The 20,782-nt window shown below is 33.5% G+C and overlaps 2 protein-coding genes across 4 annotated transcripts; both read right to left on the reverse strand.

Annotated features, from left to right (window-relative positions):
• Positions 1–320: 320 nt before the first annotated feature.
• LOC145609631 (uncharacterized) lies at positions 321–14,831 on the reverse strand. Of its 2 annotated transcripts, none has more exons than XM_081665082.1 (7): positions 14,677–14,831; positions 13,853–14,068; positions 12,982–13,123; positions 12,416–12,504; positions 12,267–12,321; positions 12,020–12,105; positions 321–688 (listed from the first exon to the last, which is right to left on the reverse strand). In XM_081665082.1, exons 1-7 carry the CDS (start codon positions 14,713–14,715, stop codon positions 533–535), a joined length of 783 nt encoding a protein of 260 aa, XP_081521208.1. In that variant the 5' UTR covers positions 14,716–14,831; the 3' UTR covers positions 321–532. The 2 variants fall into 2 exon arrangements, with proteins under 2 accessions (XP_081521208.1, XP_081521207.1); XM_081665081.1 differs by lacking the exon at positions 321–688 and adding an exon at positions 10,735–11,114 and having other exon boundaries at positions 14,677–14,830.
• Positions 14,832–16,114: 1,283 nt separating this feature from the next.
• LOC145609633 (protein GIGAS CELL1-like) lies at positions 16,115–19,730 on the reverse strand. Of its 2 annotated transcripts, none has more exons than XM_081665084.1 (3): positions 19,389–19,730; positions 18,086–18,436; positions 16,115–16,769 (listed from the first exon to the last, which is right to left on the reverse strand). In XM_081665084.1, exons 2-3 carry the CDS (start codon positions 18,425–18,427, stop codon positions 16,443–16,445), a joined length of 669 nt encoding a protein of 222 aa, XP_081521210.1. In that variant the 5' UTR covers positions 18,428–18,436; positions 19,389–19,730; the 3' UTR covers positions 16,115–16,442. The 2 variants fall into 2 exon arrangements, with proteins under 2 accessions (XP_081521210.1, XP_081521209.1); XM_081665083.1 differs by having other exon boundaries at positions 18,086–18,446; positions 19,389–19,721.
• Between the last annotated feature and the right edge of the window lie 1,052 nt (positions 19,731–20,782).

Raw genomic sequence — 20,782 nt, forward strand, 5'->3', positions numbered from 1 at the left:
GTGTTTTACCTTAACTCTTTAAATACATCTTATATAGTTATATATATGAAAAGTGGTGCAACTACTTAAAATGGATTGAGTATACAGATATCATTTGCTACTAATAATCCCCCATGGTCGCCATGGAACATAATCTACTTAGGAGTAGAATGAATGGACAAGGGATCCCTTTATCCCCTGTAAGATGGAAACTATGAAGTAAAACCAATCCTGCAAAAATTGACGGGAATTTTGTTTTTCTATGTTCTAAAGTAAAACAAAGCCCCTATTCAAAATTAGGCAATTGAAATAAGCATGAATCAGTGAATCACAGTATCACAACCATATATAAAATCTTTATTAACTGAGCTTCAGTCTGTTTAAAAAACTCAAACATTTCTAGTTTTTTACAACTGACAGCCTTCATAGAGAGTACAATACAAACATCTCCATACCAAAAAGTACTATCGCCTAAACAATAAACGTTGAAGCCTCGGAAGTAAAAGACTCGATCAGTAGACGGAATCACTCAGAGGTGGTCTTTATAAAACTATTAAGCCTCCAGTGGAAGCTCTCCACAGTTGATAATTCTGCATGGCTTGCGAGGACAATCTGATCTGCTTGTTTCCGTGGATTCAAGCTTTCGAACAACATCCATCCCATCAATAACATGTCCAAATACAACATGGCGGTTGTCCAGCCATGGGGTCTGCAAAAACGTGAATGCAAAGGAATCACAAATCTGGATAATGCTTACTTTAATCCTTAAGGTATCAGCCTAATATGAAATGACTTTGCCAGTGTAAAAATGACTTGACTTTCATTTTTGGCTAAGAACACTGGTTGAGCAGCAGCTAAAAAGCTAGTTTTACAGACAATTGAAAAGCCATTTACAAAACACATTATTGGCCACTTTACAACATTAATAAGCTAAATAGACGGAAAAAGAGGGTAAAATAAAAAAACATAATTGAGAGATACGAAACTTTCAGAAGTCATAATTTACACATGGAGGTGGAGCAATCTCTCACGAAGTAACAAAATACCATCTCAACACACTTTAAGCAAATTAACTGAAGAATGTATCATTTTACCTCTGTGCTACACTTACAGGTAAATTTTTCATCTTCAAATTTCACACCGTAGATGCTTATTCCTCCAGTTCCCTGAAAGAAGCAGGATTGCTCAAACTCAGTCACTTAATGTTACTGATCCTGAAACAAAGCCACCAAGGTAAAAAGATGGGGATAAGAGTTCACATCTCCTTCAGTGAATTCCCCTCCTTGAATCATGAATTCTTTAATTATGCGGTGAAAGTGGCTCCCCTTGTAACCATAGTTTTTCTCACCTGTAAATTTGAAAAAAAAAAAGGCATCAACCATTAAGATAGCCTAATTCTCATTTGTAACTAGGATTAAATACCAGAGGAACAATCTTACTTCCCGAATTAAGAAGTCTTGTTAAAAATAAGAGAGGAAAAGAATTTTCTGTGAGTAAAGTTCAAGAATGGTCTTCCTCCTGTTTTGTTGTAAATTTTATTTTGGATGAACTTCTATCTGACAATTTGTTTCTTTTAAACATGGTGGAACTACAACCTTTAGTGCCATAAGCCCCGCATCAATACATTATAACTGTCTTACTTGGATTAAAACACCTTTCAATTATTTTTCAATACACTAAATTATCTTTCACTTCGTTGAGAAGGTAATTTTCATCACATTACATCTTTAGACCAGATTACAGCAGATACACATAGCATAAAGAAGGATGCGAAAGTTAACAGGTAAAATTTACCTGTGTACAAAATTCCCACTGGCTCTCCAACAATGTTTACATCAAAGAAGACTTTTGTCATCACTTTTGCCAGCATATTTTGAACCTGATCACAAAGTAAATTTAATATCACAAATCTCAAGTAAAGGACCATGAAAGAAAATTTAATTTGCATACCCATTAGAGTTACATAACGTAACTTAATAAAGCACAAAGTTATGAAGATTTGATGCAGAAAATTAATATCCAAAACATGAAATATAATTGTTGGACACCAACACTCGCAAGTCACAGACCTAATCTCAATGGGGCTATATAAACCAAAATTCCAAATTTTAGAGACATTATTCTTTCCCAAACTGTTATAGCTACCAACCGGGAAATTTACTTCATATAAGTAGCTATCAAACTCTCACAAAGATAAACTAGTTTATGCATACAGTCACACACAAGTAGCAGGATGTTTGATAGTAGAGTAAATGACTCTTTTCAAATAAACAATTTATCACATATAAGCATAACCAAGTAATACTTAAATATTACTTGATCGTACATTTGGTAAATTTAACCAAAGCGTTAAATTAATACCAGTTTAATGGGTCTAGAAGAACACAGATTCATTCCGTAATTTAAACGTCCTTTCTTCCATGCACTAAAGAGAATATTCATTACAGTTGGACTTTTTTTTTTTTCAATCTTATTCCATTTAAAAATCCCTAGTTCAATTGATAATTATGACTGACTTTAACATTCCAGTCACACATCATATGCACCATAAACACTCTTATGATATTATAACTGGAGGATTGACTTGCCCCCGTGTTAGCTGTTATTAGCCCCGATCACAAAATTGTAACCAGTTTAAGAGTTGGTTTTGTTGTTGAAGACTATACTATAGAGAGAAGACATGGGTGTAACGATTAACAAAAATTTGGCCAGATGCTATGCCATCCATAGTCCATACAGAAGTTTAGTTTCAAATTTGGAGTAGAAGTGTGCATTACCCTGTCAACATCGAGAATCACTTCTGATAGACTACCTTCAATTACTTTTATATGCAACTTTGGAGTATTATTTATGAGATATAAAATTTTCTAAAGTTGCACATAAAAGTAATTGGAGGTAATAATTTTTTTGACAGGAAATATTGGTATTAAATAAAAATTACCGAGTTAATAATGAATGGGTTACTTTTTTTTTAATGATAGAGTTACATTATGAAATAACACTTGTGAAATGTACTTTGTAAATTATTTTAGCCAAAATGTCAATACTTTTTTTCATTAATGAATATAGAGTATTTGCATATGCCAAGTCTTTGAACTCCTTATTTAATAAACTCCTTATTTAATTTCTATGGGAATAAAAACATAAAGTATTCAAGATACATAAATCATATACTCCGTACTTGCACAACAATTACAGTTATTAAAGAAGGGGAACTGAAAAAGACAATGATAATGTGATAAATAATAAGAAGATAAAAATATGTTATGTTACCTTGACTTGTTGAGTAGTATGTTGATGATGGTAGACTTGATTGATATTTCAGATATGAGATGTGGGTGAGGTGAGTTGTCGCATTGCTTCTGGCAATGATTTCAGTTTTTCGCAGTCTTTAATTTGAAGAAGTTGCAGAGATTTAAGGAAGAAGACGCTTTCCCCCAAGTCCTCCAAATTAGGGCAAGATTCAAGAATGAGGGATTGAAGGGACGTTAAGTACTGAATCCCCTTTGGCAAAAAAGTATTCCAAATGAAGAAAGAGAGTGAAGAGATTTCCAGGGTGTGTCTTTTAAATTCATTGATGATAATGAGAGGGATTTTAGGTTCGTGAGTTGCTCCATTCCCAGATTCTCCACTCCCCAACAGTTACAAAGTTCGAGTCTTTCAATAGAAGAGGCACGGCCTTGAAACCCCTCCCAAATAGTCCCCAAATTTTGTTTGATTAACTTCACAAAAACAACGCTTCCCACAAACTCCTTAAACACGGAATTCAGAACGCATGAATTATCTATTGACAACCTCTCCAAAGTGATTGGATTGCTTTCACCACAACCGCCTCCTTTCTTACAAAATTTCAGTGCCTCATTGACTTCGCGAAGATACAATTCTTTTACATGTGGACATGGAGGAATGTATGTCAATCTCTTGCAATCTTCAGCACTCAATTTACAGAGCCGTGGAAATGATGGAATGAAAACAGTTTCCTTTTCCATCCATCTTATATCTCTCCACCATCCCTTTAATTTAGGCATTTCACTTAGCTCTAAATCCTCAAGAGACGGGAAAAATTTCACTGATGGAGATGGTGCATCACCCTCCATGTACTCTAAATTCTGACATTTCCAAAGTTTAAGATATTTGAGATGACAAAGTTGGCTCAGTGATGATGGCAGATATTTCAACTCATCACAAAATGTCAAGTTAATACTCACAAGCCCAGACGCCAAACTTGGCACTTTTGTACCATCATAATCAATCATGGATAACGTGCTAAATTGATGGTTACTGAATAGGCACTCCAGCACTGACTCGTGAAACTCTACATTAAGTGCTACATATCTACACTTCAGCTGCAAAGACTCTAGTAGGACAACCGTATGACCCCGACTTTGCATACAGTCTAGTGGGATAACGTCGAGTGTACCTCTGAGGTTATTGATGAGTGCTTTCAAGTCTATGAGCTTTCCTTTTTTATCTTGCTTCAGTTCATCATCATCCCTAACCACTATAAACATCGGTAGTGTGTTAAGATATGTTAATTTACCCATCTCTGCCGGCATATAAGTCAACCTCTTACAGCTCCTTATATCCAACACCCTAAGATTTACTAGTCTGTTTGTGTCCTTAGGCAACTCCTTTAGGCTTCTACAACGACACAATTTCAAAGTTTCCAGGTTGTAAAGATTGGTGATTGATTGAGGAAGCATCTCCAAAAAAGTATTATCTGACAGATCAAGGTACCTCAAGTGCAATAATTTACCTAGTGTATCTGGTATGTTTCTAATGAAAACACAGCCATGCAAATCCAATGCCCTTAAACAACTACACTTGGAAATACTCATCAAAATATTATCATTAATATTTAAAAAGGTACGCAGTGTCTTACTTGGACGATTACTTGAACTTAACCAGTTAGTCAGATGTTCATTAATATCATCAATAAACATATGACGAACTTTCCCTTCAACTTCATGTGACCTAGAAGCAGATGATATCAAGGTTTCCTTTCCAGCTACTTTCCGAGCAAGGTCATGTATGAGATCATGCATTTTGACTGACTGAACTCCATCATATTCATTATGCAGAACGTCTTGGAAAAAACACCTTGCAATAAAACTGAAAAATATCTTTCACCTACATCTTCCATGTTCTCTGTTTTAGAACTTGGAACAAGATATCCTTGGGCCATCCAAAGACTAATTAGCATTTCTTTTTCAATGCGGAAGTCCTCAGGAAAGACTGAACAAAAGCTAAAGCAACATTTTAGCTCAGGAGCAAGATGATAATAGCTAAACATCAATGTTGGAATAATGTCGTCCACACCATCGGCACCATCATACATGTTAGCCAAATCAATACTTTTCAAAGACTGCCAAGTTGCTATATCTTGATTACGCAACAAACTGGCTATGACCCTTATGGAGAGAGGCACATTTGCACACTTTCTAACAATATCTTTACCGATCTCAAGTAGACTAGTACCGACTTTGTCTTCCCTTTGTCCAAGAGATATTTCCTTGAACAATTCCCAAGATTCCTCTTCAGAGAGACCTTTTAACTCATACATTGCATAACTCCCATTCCCAATAGCTCTTGCCACCCTTTGGCTGCGGCTAGTCACCAAAATTCTACTTCCCTTACCACCTAAATTCAAGAAGTCTCTCAACTCATCCCATTCTCTACCATTCTCAGACCATACATCATCTAAAACAAGGAGAAATTTATTCCCTTCAATCTGTTCTCGGAATTTTTTGTGCAGGCCCTCAAATCCTAGCTCCTCATTCACCCCAAGCATCTTACCTAAGATATATTTCGTGTCAAAATTTACAGACACACAAAGCCAGTACATATTTCGATGAAATGCCTCTCTAATCCGAAGATCATTAAACACGAGTTGGGCAAGAGTTGTTTTCCCTAATCCTCCAATCCCCACAATAGTCACAAAAGAAATCTTCTTCTGTGAGTCATCTTGTAACAAGAGATCCACAATAACCTCCTTGTCATCATCTCTCCCAATTATACTCTCTTTATACACATAAGAACAAGTTTCCTTTTTAAACTTGACAGGCTTATACAACTCACTAAACCCAAAGTTACTATGGTTTTCAGCTAAGCTATCCAACTTTACCCTAAGCTTCTTAATCTCTCGAGACATATTAAAAGCAAATAACAGTTGATTCTTAGGAGAGAAGAAATCGCGTACCTTCTTAGAGATTTTAGTACCAGACTTGTGAGTGATGGTATTAAATTCATCCAACAGATCATCCGCATCATAGACAGCATTCTTAAGATTCTCGACCCAGTTTTGGCCTTCATTGCTGAGCTCTTGGCACTTGAAGTCGGCATCCATGAGGAAAGTCTTGATGGTTTTGACAGTGTCAAGCAACTTCTGAAGTTCAGATTCATACTTATAGATGGAGCATAGCTTTCGCACTTCTGCACACTGCAGTGTTGCGAACAATGTCTGAGCAGCAGTGAGTGCCAAAGCGACATCCATTTGTAGGTAAGACAGAATAAGCAGTGAAAAAGAATGAAACTACAATAAGAATGATGATAACTCTTTTTTGTTTGTGAGAAATGCGAGCTGTACTATCGTCTATATATAACGAGCGAGCCTTAGCTTAGTCAATTGCATCACTTCAATCATAAGATGCTCAACGACTTCGTACAAATGATACAATATTTTACCCAACATTCACATGCTGTTTAATTAAAATTTATATTGCCCAATAATTTAAAAAAAAAAAAAAAATACCCTTTAATCACTTCTAAAAGATGCTTGACAACTCCATTTGTTCCCCCAGATTACTTCATACTATGCTTCACGACTCCGCACAATATTTTAGCTACATTCACATGCAGTCTCTATTCCACCAAAATAAAAAAAAAATTAAAAAAAAAATAAAAAATAATAATATAATAATAATAAAAAAGGGTGTACTCTGACCAAAAAAAATTCAAAAAAGTTATAAGATGGTTTAATGAACATCTCCAATGACAAGCTAATTTGACAATTAGTTTGTCATGTCATATAAGCTTTTAAGCAAATTATCATTTTAACTACTTTTTGCTCCAATGGCTAGCTATTAGCCTATTAGCTTAGTAATAGTTGTTGGTTAGAAAATACATGGAAGGACCTTAATTGGTGCAATGAGCATTTTATTTTGTAAAGTTTAATTGTCAAGCTAAACTAATTTGCTTAGCCAAGCTTATTGAGTTTTATAGCTTCAATTGTCAAGCTAGTAGCTAGGAATTATTAAAATTGCAAGCTAATCCCTAACTACAACCATTGGACTTGCACTAACAAAATTTGTTTTTTTACCTGCGATTTTCATAGATAATGTTTTTATTTTTTCGACAAAACCATAGATAATGTTATAAGAGGAAAAAAAAAATCATCAATACGCTGCATTTTAATGGCAAATGTAATTATAAAAATATTTTTTTGCCCGGTTTAAAACAAAATTCCTCAGCAGTTTCCTATATTATAAACCTTTTATATATCATAAAACTACTAATTGAGGGTTCGTTTGGCATCACTGCGGTTTTCTGTTTTTTGGTTTTTTATTTTTTAAAATGATATGATATATGTCATATAATGAATCAAAAATTATTTAAACTTATTGAAATCAAGATAATTTTGACAACTGACAACAGAAAAGTGGAAACACATTTTTCTTGTTTCCTGTTTTTGGTTTTTAATTTAAAAAAAAACAGGAATCTGAAAACAAAAAACGATGTCAAACAAGCCCTGAATTAGAAGTTTGAAGTAATTAGTACTCATAACCAAAAAAAAAAACAAATCGATACTAATTAGTAATTATGAATGAAGTATAACAATGTCACACAGACCTAAACTAACATCAGTTTTCAATAAAATAAGCAATTACATCAATTATACACTCATTATTAAAAAATAATAATAAATAAATAAATAAAATAAAATAAAATAAAATTAGGGCAAACCAACCTCTTTATTTACATCAATTATACTATACGAACGAGTACATTTATTAACATTATTTCCGTTCTCATGGCTTTAATTTTTTTTTCCTAAATGAAACAACTAAGCAGTTAACACTACCAGCAAAGCGGCATGATCCATGAAATCGTGGGTCTATGATCCTTTTTGATTTTTGTCTGCCATTTTAGCTCAATTATGACATGCTTAGCTTCATTATTTAAGTTAAATTATTGTGAATTCATTTTTTTTAACTTTAAAGCTAATAAGACGGTAAGACCCTATTGACTTGACTTTAAAAAAATGCGAGTAATATTCAGTAAAATAATTTCAATTTAGTAAAAATAAGTTCGGTTCAATAAAAATAATTTCAATTTATACAAAATTGATAACTTTAAAGAACTAATATAATAGAGAATTTCAGTATCAAGGTTTTAATTAAGTGAACTTAAAATATTTCTTTAAAGAGGATAAATCAAGCAGTGAAAGGGTTAACCAATTTGTGAGTATTGTATGGGCAATTTGGAAGCATAGGAATGATGTGATCAGCATTAATCCTATTAGCATCTTCCAGGGTTTGGGCAAGTTCAGCACTTCAAGCAGAATGCTATGTAGTGTGGTGTACTGTATAATACAATGCAGCGCCGACACAAGGAACCTGATCATCAAGACGGACTGCAGCAGTGTCATCACGTACATTCAATTGATAATGTACTAGTGTTGACATTCAATCGATAATCTTAATTAGAAATCATTAAGATGACAAAAAATGTAGATTGCTTTGTTTGCATAATAGTAGGTAGGAAACAGGTTCAAAAGGCTCATGAACTACCAATAGCTTGTTGAAGAGGCCTTATTTGTGTGTAATCTTGTTATAACCTTTGCCTACAAAACTGATATTATACGTCAATGACTGTTGTTGGAAAAAAAAAAAAAGTATGTACTCCCTCCGTGTTTTTTTAAGTGTTATATTTTGACAGGCAAATAGTTTTAGGCAATTTAATTGACTTAAATAAAATAAAAGGTAAGTGAGGTATTAAGAGGCATTAATCCTATTAGCATCTTCAGGGTTTGGGCCGACACAAGGAACCTGGTCATCAAGACGGACTGCAGCAATGTCATCACGTACAAAAGTAGGTAGGGAAAAAGTCCAAAAGGCTCATGAACTGGCAGTAAGCTTGTAGAAGAGACCTTATTAACTGATTTCTGTGTAGTCCTTGTTATGATATTATACGTCAATGACCGTTGAAAAAAAAAAGTATGTACTAATGACTTGAATCACCTGATGTCCAAATAACTCTATTATGTGGTTATTTAGACGGTACTATTTTTTTTTAATAAAAATAGATTTAGATAGTACTCCGTAATTCATAATTTCTCCGTTTTTTAATACTTGCAACAATTTGCTAAAATAGAAATGCCACAATACTTATGATATACTATAATTGGAAAGTTATTTGAAAAAGTTGTACTACTTCTAATTTAAAGTACATGCCCACTAAATTATACAAGTACGAAGTACATTGTACTTCTAACAACCACTCACACCCATTTTAAAGTATATTAAATTATGTGAACCTCACTTTTCTTAAACATCGAGAAAAAAATGTGTTACAACTATTAAAAACCGAAGGAAGTAGTATTTAAGGTCAGTATTCAGCAACCTTGCTCTTGTAGTTCCTTAACTAAAATGAAAATTACCTTTTTAATCATAAAATATAGAATGGAACAATTTTATACTTTATTTGTTCTCTTATACTTGAAACAATTTGACTTTAATCATTAATATTATCTCCGTTAATGGTTATCTACAACTTTGGGGTATTATTTGTGAGATACAAAATATTCCAAAGTTGCATATAACCATTAACGGAGGTAGTACTACATATATCTAATTATTAAAAAGTAATAATCTAGACCTCAAGGAAACAAGAACTACTTCCTTACCATCTTAGCCAATAACAATTGATGTCATCTATACATATAAATATAACTATAAATGACATGCATCAATTAAAAAGGAAATACGAGATAAGCAGTTTGAAAAAAAGAATAAGAGGAATAAAACATTTCACAAACAATAAAGTGTTAAAAATTATCAATCTATACTCTTTATCAATTAGTAACATTATTTTTAACATTTATGCATAACATACATAATCGATGATAATATATTTTATTTTGTCAAAAAATATGATAACATATTTCATAAAGAACAATTTAATCAAAGTAGTAACCCGGTGCAACGCCACGGCAGCACACTAGTTATTACAAAATAAATGGAGTAGTAAAGTACCATGTTAATTGTATAAGCTCCTAAACTTCGCTTTAAAAAATAATCAAAAATGCCATGTCATTTGTTTAGTACCTAAAGTTTGCCAAATCAGCTAAATATTTAATGATGACTGCCTGAATTTACTATTTATGGTTGTTGAGGACTAAAATGTCATACTTTGAAGTTGAAGGACTACAATACCACACTTTGAAGTTCAGGGACTAAAAGCACACAAATAACAAAGTTTAGGACCGTATTCTACCTTAACTCTTTAAATACACCTTATTTATATGAAAAGTGGCAACTAACCTGAAATGGATTGAGTATATGGATATCATTTGCTTCTAATAATCCCCCTTGAGGTCATGGACCGTAATCTACTTAGGAGTAGAAAGAATGGACAAGAGATTCCCTGCAAGATGGAAACTATGAAGTAAAACCAATCCTGCAAGAGTTGAGGAGAATTATGTTTTTCTATGTTCTAAAGTAAAACACAGCCCTATTCAAAATTAGGCGATTGAAATAAGCATGAATCACATCATATATAATCTTTATTAAGTGAGCTTCAGTCTGTTTAAAAAACACAAGCATTTCTAGCTTTCTACAACTGACAGTCTTCACAGAGAGTACAACACAAATATCTCCACACCAAAAAGTACTATCGCCTAAAAAATAAACCTTGAAGCCTCGGAAGTAAAAGACTCAATCAGTAGACGCAATTACTCAGTGGTGGTCTTAATAAAACCATTAAGCCTCCAGTGGAAGCTCTCCACAGTTGATAATTCTGCATGGCTTGCGAGGACAATCTGATCTGCTTGTTTCTGTGGATTCAAGCTTTCGGACAACATCCATCCCATCAATAACATGTCCAAATACAACATGGCGGTTGTCCAGCCATGGGGTCTGCAAAAATGTGAATGCAAAGGAATCATAAATCTGGATAATGCTTTCACTTTGATCCTTAAGGTATCAGCCTAATATGACATGACTTTGCCAGTGTAGAAATGACTTGACTTTCATTTTTGGCTAAGAACACCGGTTGAGCAGCAGCTAAAAAGCTAGTTTTACAGACAATTGAAAAGCCATTTACAAAACACATTATTGGCCACTTTACCAGTTACCACATTAATAAGCTAAATACGCGGAAAAGAGGATAAAAATTCACGAGGAAGCATGGTTTATATTAGGTCCCAAACTCCGAATCCAATTTTTCTTGCTTTCACGTATTTATCCTCGTGTACATTAAATAATTTCTCAGACAATAAAATAATCGGATATGAGCTGAAACTCAAGAGCTAGCCATTAAAACAAGGCAATTTTTGCAGTTTGTAAAACTACTTGAAATTTTTGTTCTGAGAACTCAGATTTTTGAGAGGGTGTTTGAAATTCCCCATGTCTTCTACCTTTCAAATTAGTATCCTCATTAAGAAACAAAAGTTCCATTATCATAGCAAGGAATTTAGGGGAAGGTTACCCAACATGGAGAAGCAGATGTAAGAAACTGCAAATTTAATTCTATAATAAATGCAAGCTTCTAAGCCATCATATCATCCCTCATTTGAACCCAGAAAGTGTTGATTTATAAGTCCACAACACTCAAATAGTCAAATGTAAAGGGCAAGTCAACATCAGCATCATCAAGTTGTTTCGGCCCTCTACAGCTAGCATGACTAGCTAGTTGATACTAGACATTGTAGCTACAGGTGTGAGTTCAAAGAGTATATACATATAAAAGTATATGTTAAACAGATTTTAAACTTCATTTGTAATAAACTGAAACAAAATTGAGATAAGATCTTTCAACTCACTTTTACAGTGCAAATGAAGAATTGGCTTCCATTGGTACCAGGACCAGCATTTGCCATGCTCAACACACCAGGTCCAACATGTGTCACTGCGATATTAAATATATAATTCAGAGATACGAAACTTTCAGATGTCATAATTTACAAATGGGGGTGGAGCAATCTCTCACTGAGTAACAGAATACCATCTCAACCCACTTTAAGCAAATTAACTGAATAATGTATCATTTTCCCTGTGTGCTACACTTACATGTAAAGTTTTCATCTTCAAATTTGGCACCGTAGATGCTTATTCCTCCGGTTCCCTGAAAGAAGCAGGATTACCCAAACTCAGTCACTTAATGTTACAGATCCTGAAACAAAGCCACCAAGCTAAAAAATATGGGGATAACAACTCACATCTCCTTCAGTGAAGTCCCCTCCTTGAATCATGAAATCTTTAATTATGCGGTGAAAGTGGCTTCCCTTGTAACCATAACCTTTCTCACCTGTTAAAAAAAATATCAGGCATCAACCTTTCAAAGATAGCCTAATCCTCATTTGTTGCTAAGATTAAATATCAGAAGAACAATCTTACTTCTAGAATTATTAAATCCTGTTAAAAATAAGAAAGGAGAAGAATTTTCTGAATAAAGTTCAAAATGGTCTTCCTCCTGTTTTGTTGTAAATTTTACTTTGGAAGATTTTCTATCCTAGACAATCTGTTTCTTTAAAACACGGTGGAACAAAAGCCTTTAGTGCCACAGGACCCACAGCAATACATTGTAATTGTCTTACTTGGATTAAAACACCTTTCAAACTTTTTTCAATACACCAAATAATGCTGAAAAAAGTACAGAAAAGGTTCTTTCACTTAGTTGAGAAGGTAATCTTCATCACATTACATCTTAGACCAGAAGAGCAGATACACGTAGCAGAAAGATAGGAATCACAGGATGCGGGACAAAAAAACAAATAGAAATTACCTGTGCATAGGGCACGGAAGTTCTCTGCAGTTTTTGGAACCACATCTCCAAATAAACCCATAACAATTCTTCCTGCGGACTCTCCACCAATGTCTACATCAAAGAAGACTTTTGTTGTCACTTTTGCCTGCAAGTCTTGAACCTAATCACAAAGTAAATTTTATATCAAAAATCTTAAGTTAAGAATCATGAAAGAAAATTTAATCTGCATACCAATAAGGGTTACATAAAGTAATTAAATAAAGCACAAAGTTATGAAAGATTTGAAGCAAAGTAATGTCTGGAACATGAAATATTATCGTTGGCCACCAACACTCACAACTTCACAAGTCACATACCTATCTCAATGGGGCTATTTAACCCATATTTCCAAATTTTAGAGACAGTACTCTTTCCCAAACTAATATAGGTACCTACTGGGAAATTTACTTTATTTAAGTAACCATCAAACTCACACAAAGATAAACCAGTTTATGCATATAGTCACACTCACACACAAGTATCAGTGGTAGCAGGATGTTTGATAGTGGAGTAAATGACTCTTTTCAAATAAACAATTTATTACATATAGGCATAATCAAGTTGTAATTAAATATAACTTGATCGTGCATTTGGTAAATTTTAACGAAAGTGTTACATTAATACCAGTTTAATGGGTCCTAGAAGAACCTAGATTCATTCCATAACTTAAAAGTCCCTTTTTTTTTTTATTTGCATCAAAGAGAATTATCCTGACAATCGACCTTGTTTTCTCGATAAAACCCCTAGTTCAATTGATAATGATGACTGACTTCAACATCCCACAGTCACACATCATATGCAGCCAAAAATATCCAACTAATACATAAAAGTAAATAAAGAGGATACTCACATCAGTTGCAGAGCTCATACAGCGTATACTACGACGTGGGATTGGAGATGTCCTTGAAACTTTACAGCCAAAGGCTGATGCAGAAAGATTTGTCGATGACAACCTACTTTCTGAGTAGCTTGCTGATGCAGGCAGACGGTGAGATTGTGGCAGATTGGTAATGCCAGTAGCGATAGGCAATCTTTGAACATGAAACCGAGTTTTGCAGAAGCTACCCTGAAAATTCAACCAATTAACACCATTTTTGCACTACTTATTTCTCAAAATGAAATTAAGAACTAACATAGATTTCTTTAAACCCATCTGACTCCCTTAAACCAGCAGCTCCCAAACCCCATCTCCCACCTTATTGTCTTTTCTTAGTCTAACCTATTTTTACCTCCAACCAATCTTTCAAACTCAAAAAATCTTTCTAATTTTATCATCATCATTTCATAGAATAACAAACCTCCGCAATGGGGGTTTGTGACATTTGTTGCTCTCTCCTAACTCAAACTGCTTGAAACTACTCCTGCTACCCGGGTTAGTCGTAACATTACTAGTTCAAATTACACTATCAACATGACTACTAATTCGAAAGGTAAATGGGAAAAAAGGGTAAACCAAATTTGTAAATTGCTGAAACTTATAGATGAAATGGATTAATAACAATTATATATCCTACCTAAAGATAGCAAATGCAATACAAGAATTAACTAATTGATGATGAACATTACATTACAATATCTTATAGGGTAAACCCTCAAAATTGATTCTTGGAAGCAGAAATTAAAAGGCAAGAAAATTGAAATTGAAATTGGAAAGTGAAGAACAAGGGCAATTACCATTTGTGACTGCAAGTTAAGAGCTGAGCAAGACGCCATTGTTGCAAATTGTAACAGACTTTGGAGCTAAAGAGAGAAAATTGGGTTTGCAAAATACTGCTTAGAAATGGATAATATTTGGAGGGCTATTTTCTATAGTTGTACCGTTTTGCATTCTCTAAACGCCAAATTACACTCTAGATTTTCCTTTTTCTTTTTTCTTTTTTCTTTTGCAAAAACTAAATACTCACTTGTAATTAATCTTGCATTTTCGGGTGTTTGTTTAGGGCGATTGGAATTAGGAGATTAGTAGGTAAAAAGGACAAGAAAATAGCCTTTGAGATTCAAAAACCTGATAACTTTTAATTAGTCACAAGAGATATTACAACACTAACTTAGGGTTTGTTCTCTTACGTTGAAATTCAGTTCAGTTTAATTCAGTTCAGTACAGTTCAGTTCAGCTCAGTTCAGTACAGTTCAGTTCAGCTCAGTTCACTTCAGTTCAGTTCAGCTCAGTTCAGCTTCTAATTTCCTTCTCTTATAAAATATTCAGTTCAGCTCAGTTCAGCTCAGCTCAGTTCAGTTCAGCTCAATTCAATCAATGAGAACAGGCCCTTACTCGGTAACATAAAATCTTATCGAATGTTGGGGAATAGGGATTTCATTGAAAGGGACAAGATTATAGTCTTATAGGTGGCCGCTATGGCCCAACGTGACTTTGGTAAGTTTGGTTATTAGAATAGGAAAATCGCGACTCAACCTAATTGATCTTGATAGTTTAGGATAAGCTATCAGCACAATTTGAAATCGTCAATATGGCAACAAAGTGAACCATCCCAAAGAGGAAGACAAGATTATGATGGAAAACTCAAGAACTAGAATAAAAATCCACCTTTGCACCATAGAGTGGTATTGATTAGTAGCAATCATATGATTTACAAACATTAAATGCTTTCTTTAAGTGACTTTACCTCTTCCAAGACTTTTCTTAAACATTAGATTGTTTAGTTATAGTGAAAATGTGTATATCATACAAAGTGAATGTTCAACGCTATTAAGGGCTTTCTGAAGTAGTATTCAGTAATGTATATAGAGATGTCTAAAACTAGAGCAACATAGACGTGTTAGTGTCAGTGTGTCACCATTCACCAATAAGTTAGTGTCGAACGAGTTGCCACTTCCCCTTTGCTTCTAATCTTCATGGGACACGCCCAACTAAGCCCAATCTACGTTCAGGCTCACTAGCTAAGCTAAACTAAAACTACTTGTGTCTTCATTTAATTTATTGTTATCAAATGTCAAGCCGTTGTATACGAGGCTGTCTTACTTTTCCAATATAAGTCTCACGACATACAATAACGAGTCATCTTTATATAGTCATATTTATGTTAAGACCTGCAGCAAAGTACTATATTTAATCAAGGGAAGTAACGCCAATTTAATTAGGTAGATGTCAGTATTAAACAAAAACATAATAATATACATGCAGATATAATAAAAGCCTTAAAAAAGGCATCGTTTTTACCAGTTATGTACATGAAGAGTGAGCTAATAGTCCTACACTACAACCATAAATTAGCGTATGCTCATGATAAGTTAAAAGTAGAGCCTGAATGTACCAAAATTGTTAGCAGAGGCTAACCAGTAACCAGGACTCCTATTTGCAGCAATGAATTCTGCACTCTAAATCTGTGCACAATATAACTTATACAGGCAATGATCATCACCGATTGCCGGAAGTCTCTTGCTAACATCCCATGTCCTTGAATTTCCTACGCGTTGTAATTTCATCGCATTGACATTAGAACGCGCACCATTTTCTGCCTCTCTGCCTTTTTAGCTGCCGGTGTCTTCTCTAATTTCCGCTGATCTTCCAACCAAATGTGCCTCACCTTGTCTATTGAGCCCAGTAATCTCTTCCGCGGAGTGAAGATGTCTGCAGCTTCTTTCCCTTTATGATCAGCATTTCTATTCCTAACTTTACATGCTTCAGGAATGGGTGTTGAGGTGCTCTTCTCATCAGGCTGACTGTTGGATGTTGAAGCCTCAGCTTCTTGTTGAGGAGTTTCTAATGTTTGATGATCACGTAGTTCGGCCCTTTTCCTCTCAATAGCCTGTGTAAGCATCAGAATACATTTATGCTCTGTCAGACAACATAAGCAAGACATGATTCTCAAGTCACTTCATTCCAATTGCTTTGCCCATAAATATTGGCACTTAAAACACTTGGAACTCCAAAAAAACGAAATCTTTATACAAAAAACACAAATCCAACACTTCGACACAAACCCATGTCCAACATGAATTCCCAACTCTAATCAATGCAACAAAACTAAAAGAAACACAAGCAAAAGATATTTGAAACCAATCGTTGGCGTTGGTTCTTTTCCATACAGTCAAGATCAACATAAGCTAAACTAAAAAACGTTGACTGAGAATACATGTTAAAACCACAAAAACAGTAGTTGTTGCAATGGAGGTGGGTGGAATTAAATAATCCATTATCAAGTATCTTGTAACAGATCATACCCCTAAAATTTAAATATAACAGAAGTACACCAAACAAATAATGTTACACAGGTACTGTAATTTTTACAAGAATGACTTGCCATTTTTTTAGGTCAACGGTTAGGATCAGATCATTAGATATGATACCCGTACGAGGGAACCAAATCAATGTTTGATCCTCCTAAATTACACTCAAGCATATTCCAAAATTTCAGCCAACCTAAACAACATTATTATAACTTAAACACAACTTGCAATTTATCACATGTAACTTCAGCGAGTTTACAGCCTACTTATGAGACTTGGACTCGTGAAGACTCATTAGCTATGCAATACTCCCTCCGTCCCACTAAGATTGCCTCATTTGATCCATGAATCTAATGAGGCAATCTTAGCGGGACGGAAGGAGTAATGAATATCAATAATGTTAGTGAATTTAACTGTACTTTTGTGATATCAATATCCACAAAAATGCAACTTTTCTCAAGTATAAGTCTCTATTGTAAAATTTTCATTATCACCCATTACCATATTAGATATGGTGTCGAGCCCAATGAAAAAATACAAAGAAAAACATATACTTGGAGACAGTATAGTACCCAGTACCAGTACTATAGACTTTTGCTTAAGGAGTTAAGGTAATCCTCACAAATTTACAAACAAATTCAAAACCATTTTCACCCATCAAATAACCCACAAAGAAACAATCATGTTAATAAAAAAATTAAAACCCATGATTCCCTGACACAAATTCGGAATATACTCTAATCCTGATCTGATGATGAAGGAAGCATGCTTAACAAACATAATCATAACCAAACACCTCATCAAATCATTAACTAGTAGTCATTAAGTATACCAAATGCAAACAAATTAACACAATAATGTACCAAAAGTAAATCACAAAGATGAGAGTAATTACCCTAACAATAGCAGTAATATCCCTTAAAGGTACTCTTGGGTACCAAGAAGGCAAAATACTGCTTCCATGGCCTTTTTTTACACTCCTTGGCCTTTGATTTTCTTTACCAACCAATGATCTATTCATATACCGACGACGATGTCGTATTCTTTGTAGTCCAGCCCTTTGCTTATTTGATTTAATATTGTCACTACTACTTTGTCCTGCTGATACATTTTGTGTTGATAATCCCATCCAACGTAACCCGGGTTCGTCTACTACGAGATCGACTTGGCGTTCAGCATTTTGCAGTAATGAAGATATGTCAACAGGTCTTGGCAATCTATCTCTTGATGGATGCATAATGTGTAGCTCCAAATACCTTGATCAATTCAAACAAATCACATAAATATTTGAATTAGACTATCAAAATGTGATTGAAAACTGATTTTGTTACAAATAATTGTTTAATTTTAGCTATTTAAAACATAGTTTAAAGTTCAAATTTATCACATAAAGTGCTACATTAATGTTTGAAGTACTTGTTAAGCTTACTATATAGGAAAATAAAATCCCAGAAAAATGTATCTATTGTTGTAGCAATTCTATCAATCTAAGGTACAAATGTGAACTCAATTGTTGAAACTCTTCGATTTACCTAAGTACCCGTGTTGGATTCTCGATACTCTGACATGGGTTTGAATACTTTGACCATTAATTTTGAATCAAAAACATTGAAAATTAAAAAAAAATTTAAAATAAAAGCCACTTGGACACATTCATGTGTCTGGTATGAATTTTCGATTCCGAGTATCATAAAAAGTGAAAAAAAAAAAAAATCAACTCCCATTTTCTAATTTTAGACAAGAGTAAAATCAGCATAATACAACCGAAAAAATCCCAAAAATATTAAAGTTATTGAGCAAATTAGTTAAATTTAGTTAAAAATGAAAGGAAAAATACCCATTTTAAAAAGAAATCCAAAAAAATTTGAAAATTTATTAAGATTTACAACAACCCAGAAAAATAAAATAAAAACACACTCATGACTAAAGATTATTTCACTTCAATTTAAAAAAATAAGAATTAAAAAAAAAAAATCAATACCCTAAATAAAACATTTACAAAAACTGAATAAAAATCCAAAAATGAAATAAACTTATAACAAAATTAAATAAACCCATGATTAAATGATGCAAGCATACAAGAAAATTAAGAAAGAAAATGGCAGAAATTGAAGCTATAAATACTAAATCTTAACCAATTTTTTAAGGAAAAAATAGTGGAATCATAAGAAATAAAAAGGGAGGCAGAGAAATAATACCCAGATTTGAAATTGTTGAGTCTTCTTTACTTCAAAACTTGGCAAAATGATTGGGTTTAGTAGCTCTGTAAGTCAATGAATATGGAGAAAGTAGGAGAGAGAAAACCAAAAACAAAAAAAATAAATCAAAAATAAAAAGCAGAGAAAAAAAGTAGCCAAGTAGAGAGTGGGGAAGTAATGGATAGCGGTAGTTCAGAAATCACATGCTAAAATATGATTTTGGGGTTAAATTTTGATTTTGAATTTGAAATTAGTGAAAAAAATTTGAAATTAGTGAAAAAATTTGGATTAAATTTTTGGGGTTTGAAATTTACAGTATGAAGGGCGGGATTTTGAATAGGTTTTGAAATGAAGATCTGAAATTTACAGTTTTGTTGTTCATAATCATAAGGTGAAGGTTAGGGTTAGCCAAAACCAAAACGGGGTTGGTTGGACCAAGAAAGGGAACATTAGAACATGGGGCAGTGGGGTCGCCGGGTCCACGGCCCTATGGTATTAGGTACTCCTCCCGTCCCTTAATTAAATATTTACTAATGTAGCTTAGATCTCATGGCATGCACGGTTTTATATTTATAGCATAAAATATAAAAATAGTTTAAATTAACTTGAACAAAATTGAAGTAACATGAAATCTTTAATCAAGATTTAATTGGGGCTGAACTGAGCTGAACTAAATAAAGCTGAAATGAATTGTTTATGAGAGAAAGAAATTAGAAACTAAACTGAATTTATTAGAGCTGAACAAAACAAGCCCGTGGTATATAGAAGAAAAAAAAAAGAAAAAAATGGTTGGCAATTATTGAAGAAAGGGAGAGAGAAAATGTTGGGAATTGATGTAAAAAGTCATCAATAAACCATTTCCAATGGTGAATAATGGAATAATGAGACTCAACTTTGAGTATTGAAATACAAAACTAGTTTTTAGCCCTGGCGATGCCCCGGGTTATTGTTTATATATAAAAAATTATAACAAAATTGTTTCAAAAAAAAAAAAATAACAAAACAAAGTGCAAAATATTGGAATCATTTGTTAAATTTTGTAAATGTAATTGAATATCAAATTCATTATATAATGTGCAATAATCTAAATGTTATTTTGTATCCGTTTGTTTTATTTGTTAAAGGGTTTTTTCTTTTCCTTATTAATCCGTTATCATAATAAATTCCTTCGGGTAAATATATTTTGTGGTAAAAAGAAAAAACTTGTAAAACTGTTATGCATTTTTGGGTTACATATTTAAATTGACACCTATATGAATTATGGTTAAGCTAAGTAACTGAAAGAAACGAAAATAAATATGTAATTATATTATTGTTAAAATATCCACATATAAATTCACAATTATAATTTTAGAATTTATGAACATGAATGGCTTTTTTTAATACAACTTTAT

The sequence above is a fragment of the Chenopodium album genome, chromosome 23 (assembly GCF_948465745.1).
Source record: "Chenopodium album chromosome 23, dcCheAlbu1.1, whole genome shotgun sequence".
NCBI lineage: Eukaryota > Viridiplantae > Streptophyta > Magnoliopsida > Caryophyllales > Amaranthaceae > Chenopodium > Chenopodium album.

Coding starts and splice junctions, on each gene's coding strand:
- LOC145609631 (XM_081665082.1), bottom strand. CDS start 14,715: ATGGCGTCTTGCTCAGCTCTTAACTTGCAGTCACAAATG. Junction 14,069..14,676: donor TTAACTTGCAGTCACAAATG/GTAATTGCCCTT, acceptor TTGAATTTTCAG/GGTAGCTTCTGCAAAACTCG. Junction 12,322..12,415: donor GGGACTTCACTGAAGGAGAT/GTGAGTTGTTAT, acceptor TGCTTCTTTCAG/GGAACCGGAGGAATAAGCAT.
- LOC145609633 (XM_081665084.1), bottom strand. CDS start 18,427: ATGCATCCATCAAGAGATAGATTGCCAAGACCTGTTGACATATCTTCA. Junction 16,770..18,085: donor ATATTACTGCTATTGTTAGG/GTAATTACTCTC, acceptor ATGCTTACACAG/GCTATTGAGAGGAAAAGGGC.